Source organism: Nansenia antarctica (assembly GCF_963989245.1).
Source record: "Nansenia antarctica genome assembly, chromosome: 13".
Classification (NCBI taxonomy): Eukaryota; Metazoa; Chordata; class Actinopteri; order Argentiniformes; family Microstomatidae; genus Nansenia; species Nansenia antarctica.
In genome coordinates, this window is record NC_137683.1 from 32,789,103 (window position 1) to 32,801,602 (window position 12,500).

Consider the following 12,500-nt stretch of genomic DNA (forward strand, 5'->3'; position numbering starts at 1 on the left):
CCTCTTTACCTCTCTCCTCTTTACCTCTCTCCTCTTTACCTCTCTCCTCTTTACCTCTCTCCTCTTTACCTCTCTCCTCTTTACCTCTCTCCTCTTTACCTCTCTCCTCTTTACCTCTCTCCTCTTTACCTCTCTCCTCTTTACCTCTCTCCTCTTTACCTCTCTCCTCTTTACCTCTCTCCTCTTTACCTCTCTCCTCTTTACCTCTCTCCTCTTTACCTCTCTCCTCTTTACCTCTCTCCTCTTTACCTCTCTCCTCTTTACCTCTCTCCTCTTTACCTCTCTCCTCTTTACCTCTCTCCTCTTTACCTCTCTCCTCTTTACCTCTCTCCTCTTTACCTCTCTCCTCTTTACCTCTCTCCTCTTTACCTCTCTCCTCTTTACCTCTCTCCTCTTTACCTCTCTCCTCTTTACCTCTCTCCTCTTTACCTCTCTCCTCTTTACCTCTCTCCTCTTTACCTCTCTCCTCTTTACCTCTCTCCTCTTTACCTCTCTCCTCTTTACCTCTCTCCTCTTTACCTCTCTCCTCTTTACCTCTCTCCTCTTTACCTCTCTCCTCTTTACCTCTCTCCTCTTTACCTCTCTCCTCTTTACCTCTCTCCTCTTTACCTCTCTCCTCTTTACCTCTCTCCTCTTTACCTCTCTCCTCTTTACCTCTCTCCTCTTTACCTCTCTCCTCTTTACCTCTCTCCTCTTTACCTCTCTCCTCTTTACCTCTCTCCTCTTTACCTCTCTCCTCTTTACCTCTCTCCTCTTTACCTCTCTCCTCTTTACCTCTCTCCTCTTTACCTCTCTCCTCTTTACCTCTCTCCTCTTTACCTCTCTCCTCTTTACCTCTCTCCTCTTTACCTCTCTCCTCTTTACCTCTCTCCTCTTTACCTCTCTCCTCTTTACCTCTCTCCTCTTTACCTCTCTCCTCTTTACCTCTCTCCTCTTTACCTCTCTCCTCTTTACCTCTCTCCTCTTTACCTCTCTCCTCTTTACCTCTCTCCTCTTTACCTCTCTCCTCTTTACCTCTCTCCTCTTTACCTCTCTCCTCTTTACCTCTCTCCTCTTTACCTCTCTCCTCTTTACCTCTCTCCTCTTTACCTCTCTCCTCTTTACCTCTCTCCTCTTTACCTCTCTCCTCTTTACCTCTCTCCTCTTTACCTCTCTCCTCTTTACCTCTCTCCTCTTTACCTCTCTCCTCTTTACCTCTCTCCTCTTTACCTCTCTCCTCTTTACCTCTCTCCTCTTTACCTCTCTCCTCTTTACCTCTCTCCTCTTTACCTCTCTCCTCTTTACCTCTCTCCTCTTTACCTCTCTCCTCTTTACCTCTCTCCTCTTTACCTCTCTCCTCTTTACCTCTCTCCTCTTTACCTCTCTCCTCTTTACCTCTCTCCTCTTTACCTCTCTCCTCTTTACCTCTCTCCTCTTTACCTCTCTCCTCTTTACCTCTCTCCTCTTTACCTCTCTCCTCTTTACCTCTCTCCTCTTTACCTCTCTCCTCTTTACCTCTCTCCTCTTTACCTCTCTCCTCTTTACCTCTCTCCTCTTTACCTCTCTCCTCTTTACCTCTCTCCTCTTTACCTCTCTCCTCTTTACCTCCCTCCTCTTTACCTCTCTCCTCTTTACCTCTCTCCTCTTTACCTCTCTCCTCTTTACCTCTCTCCTCTTTACCTCTCTCCTCTTTACCTCTCTCCTCTTTACCTCTCTCCTCTTTACCTCTCTCCTCTTTACCTCTCTCCTCTTTACCTCTCTCCTCTTTACCTCTCTCCTCTTTACCTCCCTCCTCTTTACCTCCTCTTTACCTCTCTCCTCTTTACCTCTCTCCTCTTTACCTCTCTCCTCTTTACCTCTCTCCTCTTTACCTCTCTCCTCTTTACCTCTCTCCTCTTTACCTCTCTCCTCTTTACCTCTCTCCTCTTTACCTCTCTCCTCTTTACCTCTCTCCTCTTTACTTCTCTCCTCTTTACCTCTCTCCTCTTTACCTCTCTCCTCTTTACCTCTCTCTCCTCTTTACCTCTCTCTCCTCTTTACCTCTCTCTCCTCTTTACCTCTCTCCTCTTTACCTCTCTCCTCTTTACCTCTCTCCTCTTTACCTCTCTCCTCTTTACCTCTCTCCTCTTTACCTCTCTCCTCTTTACCTCTCTCCCTCCTCTTTACCTCTCTCCTCCCTCCCTCCCTCCTCTTTATCTCCCTCCTCTCTCCCTCCTCTTTACCTCCCTCCTCCCTCCCTCCCTCCTCTTTACCTCCCTCCTCCCTCCCTCCCTCCTCTTTACCTCCCTCCCTCCCTCCTCTTTACCTCCCTCCCTCCCTCCCTCCTCTTTACCTCCCTCCTCCCCTCCTCTTTACCTCCCTCCCTCCCTCCTCTTTACCTCCCTCCCTCCCTCCTCTTTACCTCCCTCCCTCCTCTTTACCTCCCTCCCTCCCTCCTCTTTACCTCCCTCCCTCCCTCCCTCCCTTCATTCTTACCTTCCTCCCCCTCCTCCTCCTGCTCTTCTCTCTCCTCCTCCTCCTCCTGGTGGGAGGAGTCAGTGTCCTGGTGGGAGGAGTCAGTGTCCGAGCCCCTCCCCTCCCCGCTGTCGGCCGAGGCACTGCGCTTCCTCTTCCTGCCCTGAGAGGAAGGGGAGGGGCTTAGTTCCATGACCTCCAGACCACACACACACACACACACACACACACACACACACACACACACACACACACACACACACACACTGCTCCAACAAGTGTTCATTGTTGATAGTTTATTGTCCAAAGATTAGATTAGGTTAGGTTAGATTAGATTAGATTAGATTAGATTAGATTAGATTAGACTAGATTAGATTAGATTAGATTAGATTAGGTTAGATTAGATTAGATTAAATTAGGTTAGACTAGATTAGGTTAGATTAGACTAGATTAGGTTAGATTAGACTAGATTAGGTTAGATTAGACTAGATTAGGTTAGGTTAGATTAGATTAGATTAGGTTAGATTAGACTAGATTAGATTAGGTTAGACTAGATTAGATTAGGTTAGATTAGACTAGATTAGATTAGGTTAGGTTAGGTTAGACTAGATTAGATTAGGTTAGGTTAGGTTAGGTTAGATTAGACTAGATTAGATTAGGTTAGGTTAGATTAGACTAGATTAGATTAGGTTAGGTTAGATTAGGTTAGACTAGATTAGATTAGGTTAGACTAGATTAGATTAGGTTAGGTTAGATTAGGTTAGATTAGACTAGATTAGATTAGGTTAGGTTAGGTTAGGTAGGTTAGATTAGGTTAGGTTAGGTTAGATTAGACTAGATTAGACTAGATTAGATTAGGTTAGATTAGACTAGATTAGATTAGGTTAGACTAGATTAGGTTAGGTTAGGTTAGATTAGATTAGGTTAGATTAGACTAGATTAGATTAGGTTAGGTTAGGTAGGTTAGATTAGGTTAGGTTAGGTTAGATTAGATTAGACTAGATTAGATTAGGTTAGGTTAGATTAGACTAGATTAGATTAGGTTAGGTTAGATTAGATTAGGTTAGGTTAGACTAGATTAGATTAGGTTAGACTAGATTAGATTAGGTTAGATTAGATTAGATTAGGTTAGATTAGATTAGGTTAGGTTAGATTAGATTAGGTTAGGTTAGATTAGACTAGATTAGATTAGGTTAGACTAGATTAGGTTAGGTTAGATTAGATTAGGTTAGATTAGACTAGATTAGATTAGGTTAGGTTAGATTAGACTAGACTAGACTAGATTAGGTTAGACTAGATTAGGTTAGGTTAGATTAGATTAGATTAGGTTAGATTAGATTAGGTTAGATTAGACTAGATTAGGTTAGACTAGATTAGGTTAGATTAGATTAGGTTAGGTTAGACTAGATTAGATTAGGTTAGACTAGATTAGATTAGGTTAGGTTAGACTAGATTAGATTAAACTCCGTTGTCATTGCAGAGTACAAGTACCAGACAACGACATGCAGTTCAGCATCTAACCAGAAGAGCAAATAAAACATGACAGTTAAGGTAGCTATGTACAGTTAAGGTAGCTATGTACAGTTAAGGTAGATATGTACAGTTAAGGTAGATATGTACAGTTAAGGTAGCCATGTACAGTTAAGGTAGCCATGTACAGTTAAGGTAGATATGTACAGTTAAGGTAGATATGTACAGTTAAGGTAGATATGTACAGTTAAGGTAGATATGTACAGTTAAGGTAGATATGTACAGTTAAGATAGATATGTACAGTTAAGATAGATATGTACAGTTAAGATAGATATGTACAGTTAAGGTAGATATGTACAGTTAAGGTAGATATGTACAGTTATGGTAGATATGTACAGTTAAGGTAGCTATGTACAGTTAAGGTAGATATGTACAGTTAAGGTAGACATGTACAGTTAAGGTAGATATGTACAGTTAAGGTAGATATGTACAGTTAAGATAGATATGTACAGTTAAGGTAGATATGTACAGTTACGGTAGATATGTACAGTTAAGATAGATATGTACAGTTAAGGTAGATATGTACAGTTAAGGTAGCCATGTACAGTTAAGGTAGCCATGTACAGTTAAGGTAGATATGTACAGTTAAGGTAGATATGTACAGTTAAGGTAGATATGTACAGTTAAGGTAGATATGTACAGTTAAGATAGATATGTACAGTTAAGATAGATATGTACAGTTAAGATAGATATGTACAGTTAAGGTAGATATGTACAGTTACGGTAGATATGTACAGTTAAGATAGATATGTACAGTTAAGGTAGATATGTACAGTTAAGGTAGCCATGTACAGTTAAGGTAGCCATGTACAGTTAAGGTAGATATGTACAGTTAAGGTAGATATGTACAGTTAAGGTAGCTATGTACAGTTAAGGTAGATATGTACAGTTAAGATAGATATGTACAGTTAAGATAGATATGTACAGTTAAGATAGATATGTACAGTTACGGTAGATATGTACAGTTACGGTAGATATGTACAGTTAAGATAGATATGTACAGTTAAGGTAGATATGTACAGTTAAGGTAGCCATGTACAGTTAAGGTAGCCATGTACAGTTAAGGTAGATATGTACAGTTAAGGTAGATATGTACAGTTAAGATAGATATGTACAGTTAAGGTAGATATGTACAGCTGGGTTTCCGTTAACCGGTAATTACCGGTCTTTGTCCGATAAAATCTATTGAAGTCCGACATATTTAAACCTCTTCGGTCATAATGTCCGGTGAACATAATTCCCTTTAAGCACAATTTGAAAACAATTTGCTCAAATTAATTTGTCACATATTCTGATTCCTTCTACATTAAGAAAGACGAATATATAGGCTATATGTTTTCTTTTATTATTAATGTGTAGACTAGCCTACGCGATGAACAAACAGCGGCAGGGTTGCCAGATGGGATTGCCAATTTACAGCCTAACTAGTCCGCTAAATAACCGCTAAACCCAGTAGCCCATTCGGAGGTAACCCGCCCCATCTGGCAACCCTGTCTCTCAACGGCGCGAGTAGTTTAGTCAGTTAATTTAGTTTGATCTAGTCTAAATAAAACCACTGCAGTGACAGGAGTCAAGGTTATTGTTCTGCGTGTTTTGGATGTGCTAGAGCACAGTGAATGACCACCGAGGGCCGTGAGATGCGGCTAGTAAAGGACGCTAGCCATCTCAACCCCGTTCATTGATTGAGCCTGCCGTGCCCGTTCCAGCCCTGAGTCGGGAGATTCAGAGTATAACACCCCCCACCCCGGTGTCCATCATTTTAGTTCAATTTAGTCTATCTATAGTGTTAGAGTTGAATTTGTGCCACTAAATTGAAATAGTCCACGGGTGTGTATCCCCCCGATACATCCTCCTCATTCTCATACTCCCGAGTCCGAGTAAGTATGATTTGACAGGCAGCTAGACTTAATGCCTTCCCAATCAGCGAGACGTGGTTATAGAAATTACGTTGTTTTATTGATAAAAAGGGTAAAACTGGAAAGAGAATATAGAAAACTTACATTTAAGGCTGCCACGATTAGTCGACTAGTCACGACGACGTCGACTACCAAAATCGTCGCCGACATATTTGGTAATCGCCGTAGTCGCATGTTTTTTTGGGAGCTGAAATAAGCGTTTTTTTTTTTTTTTTTTTGCCTAGCACCAGGGGAGCCCCCCCCTTCCCAAATTTCGTTGTTTGGTACCTGTACTATATCAATGACAATAAAGACCATTCATTTCATTCGATAAGCATTCGTTTTTCTTCCCTGAAGCTGCCACTGGCTAGCGTCTCCCAGTGTCTTTGATGTACATGCGCAGTGTCGGTCATCCGGGGCACACGTGACTTCCCCGGAAAAACAAACAGAGAAATGTCTTCCTGTCCTCGTACCTCTAAAGTGTGGGAGCATTTCAACCACAACGTTGAAAAAAAGAATGTAAAATGTAAAATTTGCAAAGCTGAACTCGCTTATCATGGCAGCACGTCTATGATGCGCGAGCATCTAAAAAGGAAGCACGTTGTGGCAGATGACGAGGAAGACGATGGCTCGTCTCGGTAAGCTAGTTAGCTTGTTATTGGCTAACGATATCGTTACGTTAAAAGCCTTCTTACATTATTTTACGTTGTCATCAAAGCGATACTTATCAAATAGCTAAAAATGTTGTCTTAACGTTACAGTGCTAAGAAGGCGCGTTCTACTATGAGATGAGTGAAGCAAAGCAAAACTTTTGTACTCTGTACAAGACAAGTATTTATTTTTGTTTTTGTATTCTTTTGGTTGCCTAGTGCCTAGCCTACCTAATTTTACTCAGCAGTTTGCACCCTCTACTACTCTTTACATTACATTACATGCAAGTGATGCCAGAAATAAATCTGCAAAGTTCATTAAAATATCTATTTTTGAGTGAACAATCATTTTAATTGTCTTTATTTTTAGTTAGCACATGCCTACAACAACAACTAACAACTTCAAGCTAAATTTAGAAGCTGATTTAGAAGATGATAGCTAAATAAGAGCGATTGAGTAATTGTGCGATAAGCTGTAATTTATGATCCGATTAGTCGACTAACCGTTAAAATAATCGGTGACTAGTCGACTATGAAAATAATCGTTTGTGGCAGCCCTACTTACATTACTGTCGTGAAACTATTTAACACACTTCAGTTAACGTAATGTGGAGTCCGTTCATTGATCGATCGATGCAGTCCGTTCAAATAGCCATCAAAAGCTAAACTAGGCATACTTAAAATTACCAATTACATCCTCAAATCCCATTAATGCAATTGAAATAAACATCTTAGCCTACAGTCGTAATTCAAAGTAGCAAAGGTGACTAAGGTAGCTATGTACAGTTAAGGTAGCTATGTACAGATATGGTAGATATGTACAGTTAAGGTGGACATGTACAGTTAAGGTAGATATGTACAGTTAAGGTGGACATGTACAGTTAAGGTGGATATGTACAGTTAAGGTAGATATGTACAGTTAAGGTGGATATGTACAGTTAAGGTGGATATGTACAGTTAAGGTAGATATGTACAGTTAAGGTGGATATGTACAGTTAAGGTGGATATGTACAGTTAAGGTAGATACAGGGATTAAAGCAAAAAAAAATCTCCTGACTGAAAATTTGTTCAAGCCAAGTCATATTCTCATTTTAACCTCCACTATATGTTTGTATTTTATAACGTTAGCGTTTTAAGGGAAGAAGATTCTTTTGAACAGCTTTTCTATTGCCAGTTTGCTTTTATGTGATATCAATGCTGTTTTCAATTCATGAAATAAAATTGATACTTATTGCAAGGGTTGACTCTGACATACAAATAATCAACCATCTACATAACTTTTCAGTGCAAGTTTTTTATTTACATTGTGCCAACGGAGCAAGCTTACAACTTGAACAAGGAACTAAAAACACAAAAAAACACATGAACTGAATGTGTCTTGTATTGCACTTAATCCACACGTCTTCTGCATTCAGAGGTTCCTCTAGTCTTTGGTGTCTGCAATCAGCCAGTTTCTGTGCAGGTAAAATAAACATATGATGTTAAGACTATGCAATGCTACTGTATGCATACTGACATTTTTGTCAGGTTAATAGTAAGACCCACCTTGAGATGGCAGCTGTCTAGTATAACACCAAACAAACACAGTTTTTGTTTTGAAGTGAGCGATCACTGAAAAAGACCAAAACAGCATTAAATAATAATAAGTGTAATACTTACTATAGTGCTTTTCACTTTTTCTGCTTTTTGGCAGTGAAGTGATATGCCTGAAGCTTGGCTACACCTGATGTCCGTTTCAGGGTTTCTTCTGTGGGACCAGCTTTGACTCCAGGAGTGGAGGAGGGGGAGGAGGAGGAGCAGGAGGAGGCTCTAGATGATGAAGTGGCTCTGACTCCAGGAGTGGAGGAGGAGGATTTTGAGGCTGTAGCAGGTGAAGTGGCTCTTACTCCAGGAGTGGAGGAGGAGGAGGAGCAGGAGGAGGCTGTAGTAGATGCAGTGGCTCTGACACCAGGAGTGGAGGAGGAGGAGGATGAGGTGGAGGCTCTAACAGGTGAAATGGCTGTGACTCCAAGAGTGGAGGAGGAGGCTCTTGCAGGAGCAGAAGAGGTGGAACCTTTCTTTAACTTTTCTGTTACTTTTCTTACCCTAACTGCTGAGAGGACTTTCACAGCTTCCATCAGTTTCCTTTCCTTTTGCTTGTCAATGTTCTCCTTCTTCTTCTTCAGATGACTTTGGTATCTCTCATAAGAAGACAGGCACAAGCTCCTCAGTGCAGGGCTGATTTCCATTTTGGAGGCCGTTTTCCCTGTTGCCTTCATGTGGGACTTGATAATGGCTAAGCCTTCATATGTCTCAATGTTCAGCCTGACCCTGTCTTTTTCTATGATGTCATCCATGATGTTAAATGAACCTTCGACAAGAGGGCCAGTGAACAATGACAGAAGGGCCTTTACCAACTTCCCTAAGATGGGGAATCTCATCCCTCCTTCTGGCGTCTTCTTGGCCAAGATCCTACTCCACCAGTCAACATCGATTCGTTCGGTATTCTCCTCAAAGTGTTTGGCCTGTGCTCCTAAATCTGCGTCAATCTGGTAGGCTCGCACCTCTTCATTCAGTTGACCAAGCTCCTCAGATTTCACTGCATTTGGCAAGGCCTTGGCTAAGGTGTTGAATGCCCCTTGGACCGATTCATGGAGAATCAATGATAGTGTCAGCACAGACAAAGAGGTGATGATGTGGTTGTTGAGGGGAAGGTTTTTCAGGAGGTATGTTGCTGCATTGATGTAGCCTTCTCTGAGAGAGCTGTAGACGTTCTGCACCCAGGGCCTTTTCTCCACTCTAGCATTGTTTAAGGTAGAGAAGCTGAATCTCCCCACAGACAACCTTTGGTCAGGGTACTGCAGGTCTCTCTTCTGAACATCAAGCTTCAACAAGCCCTTCACACTCAGGGGGATGTAAACAGGCTTCATGAACTTGGAGAGAAGTTCCCGGACCAGTAGCATCATTTCGGCATGCAGTGCGTGGAGCATGGGCTTTTCATGCTGCAACATTTTCAGGAACACCTGGAAAGTTGGAAGTACACCTGAAAATCACAATTAAGCCTGATTAGAAAAGTCGCTGAATATGTTTTACTATTCTTTCCTGATCACAAACATAGTAATGTAACATACTCAGATTCCATTACAGGAAAAATATGCAACAATAAATAAATCGATAAGACATCTCTGTACATTTCTTTCCACTTCAAAAGTGACTGAGCTAGGGCTGCACAATATAGGGTAAACGTCCCTATTAAGCCCACTTGCAACTCCTGAAAAAACTGCATCATTATTTTTTGCTGTGTAATGTTTCTTCCAATGAAGCTGCTTCTTTCCTACATGCCAGGTCAGCCAATCACATTTACTGATCTTAAGTTAGATAAGTAAATCTGTAACACGTGCCTGCATGCCAGTTTTCTTTTATGTATCACAATAGGCCTATATATTGCAGTGAAAAAGAATATTGCAATGTCAGTTTTTTCCAATATCACCCAGCCCGAGAACATACCTCTGTATAAATCAATCAAGGCTGTGAGCTTGTTGAACTCTGAGAAAAGCATACAGATGCGTGTCTTCCGGTTTTGGTTGACATCAGTTCCGGTCCCTGCAGATTTTGCCATTTGCAGTTGCAGAACCGTGATCCTTGCCTTCTCATCAGATGTAACTGCATGCTGATCAAGAACCTGGTTCAGGAGCCATCTGCATCACAAAAAGCATATAATTATACAGTTGGGGGAACAGGAATGCTATATTTGCTCTGATTTATTTAATTAGATTTTGCAAATTGGGCCTGCTAGTACAGAGAAAACAGACATAAAAAGAGAATGGTAATGCTATTGTACCTGTATTTGTGCTGATCTTGAGGAGACAGGAAGCTGTAGAAGTGCACAATCAATGGATCCATAAGCTCCCGTATTCTGTTGCACACATCCAGCATTTGGAGGAACCTGCTGCTGATGGGACGGATCAAGCTCTTCTTCTCCAAATGGAGCAAGGACTGAAACTCGCCAAAAAGCTCCTTCTGTTTTGGAAATTTTCTACATCATAGTAGACATCAGAGCAAAATTCATCCACAAATCCCTGGAAAGGCTTCAAAAGGGCCTTGGTTGCATTTGAGACCATGTGAACCGTGTCTCCGCTGATGTCCAGGAGTGATGGATTTTCTTTTCGGATTTGTGTCTCCACTCCAGACCTTTTCCCTCTCATCACATTGCAGTTATCCAGCAGTATAGCAACAACCTGATTCCAGTTCAGGTTGTATGACTGGAGGATATCTGTCAGTGTGTGTGTGAGGGTTGAGGCATCTGCGATGTTAACTATCCTTGAGGCCAGATGCTGGGTCAACACTTTCCCCATATCCTCATCGAAGTACCTTACAAGAACATTAAGGATCCTGTCCATGTTACCATCTGTTGCCTCTTTAGCAATGACCTTTTGTGTCTTGCCCTCCTTGTGCAAGGTGTCAATGGTCGTCTTTTGGACAACTGTCAGGTCAGCAGTCTTCCCCATGATTGTGTAGCCTACAGAACTGGACTGAGGGACCATTTAAAGGCGTTTGCAGGTGTTTTTAGTTAATTAGCTGATTAGAGTGTGGCACCAGGGGTCTTCAATATTGAACCTTTTCACAATATTCTAATTTTCTGAGATACTAAATTTGGGGTTTTCATTAGTTGTCAGTATCAAAATCAAAAGCAATAAACACTTGAAATATATCAGTCTATGTGGAATGAATGTATACATTATACAAGTTTCACTTTTTGAATGGAATTACTGAAATAAATCAACTTTTTGATGATATTCTAATTATATGACCAGCACCTGTATATGTAAAGGAAAAAACAATATTCAGGCACCAGATGACCATTCAAAATATAATGTAATATAATGCAATATAAGGCTCTCAGGCATTCTGTACTTTCAAATATGTATTCTCCTTGAGCAGTCAATATCAACTATCAGCTGTTTTGCTAGCAAACACGAAAGCTAACTTATTTGCGAAACAGCGCCCCCGCCACCACGTCGGCGAAATGCCGCAATTGCAGTTAGATTTTTTATTTTTTTCCCCCCGCGCCGAAGCCAATTGACGGAAATCCGTCGCGACTTGGAAAAAATTGATGGAAATCCGTCGTAGCGACGGAGAACTTTAATCCCTGTAGATATGTACAGTTAAGGTGGACTTACTTTCTTAGGCTCTGCCTCCTTTGGCTGTTTCTTCTTCTTCTTCTTCTCCTCCTCCTTCTCCTCCCCCTCTTCGACCTCCTCTTCCTCTTCTTCTTTCTCCTCCCCCTCCTCCCCCTCTTCCTCTCCTCCACCTGCAGCCTTCTCTCCGTTCTGCTTGGCCTCCCCCTCCTCCTGATACACACACACACACACACACACACACAGTTAACAGAGTCACACACACACACACACACACACACACGGTTAACAGAGTCACACACACACACACACACACACACACACGGTTAACAGAGTCACACACACACACACACACACACACGGTTAACAGAGTCACACACACACACACACACACACGGTTAACAGAGTCACACACACACGGTTAACAGAGTCACACACACACACACACACACACACACACACACACACACACGGTTAACAGAGTCACACACACACACACACACACACGGTTAACAGAGTCACACACACACACACGGTTAACAGAGTCACACACACACACACACACACACACACACACACACACACACACACACACACACACACACACACACACACGGTTAACAGAGTCACACACACACACACACGGTTAACAGAGTGTCACACACACACCAGGGCTCGACATTAAGGCTTGTCCGCTTGTCCGGGACAAGTACATTTTATGTTCGGACAAGTGGACTTCCTCCTGCAGTTGTCCGATGGACAAGTCAAAACAAAAAAAGAAATCAATATGTATTAATATCTGCAAACATGAATTCCTCCTTCCGATCTGAATAGTGAAAAAAAATAGCAAGCAAAGCGATGCCGCGCCTCATTC

At 41.8% G+C, this 12,500-nt stretch overlaps 1 protein-coding gene across 1 annotated transcript in view; it reads right to left on the reverse strand.

The window, feature by feature from the left end:
• The window catches only part of LOC308169564 (serrate RNA effector molecule homolog), a 38,781-nt gene that overhangs the window by 19,745 nt on the left and 6,536 nt on the right, over positions 1 to 12,500 (reverse strand). Inside the window, exons 9-10 of the mRNA XM_080544246.1 lie at positions 11,669 to 11,839; positions 2,548 to 2,596 (exon numbers count right to left, since the gene is read on the reverse strand). Of these exons, the coding sequence (XP_080400372.1) occupies positions 2,548 to 2,596; positions 11,669 to 11,839 (220 nt within the window). The remainder of the gene's footprint in view (positions 1 to 2,547; positions 2,597 to 11,668; positions 11,840 to 12,500) is intronic.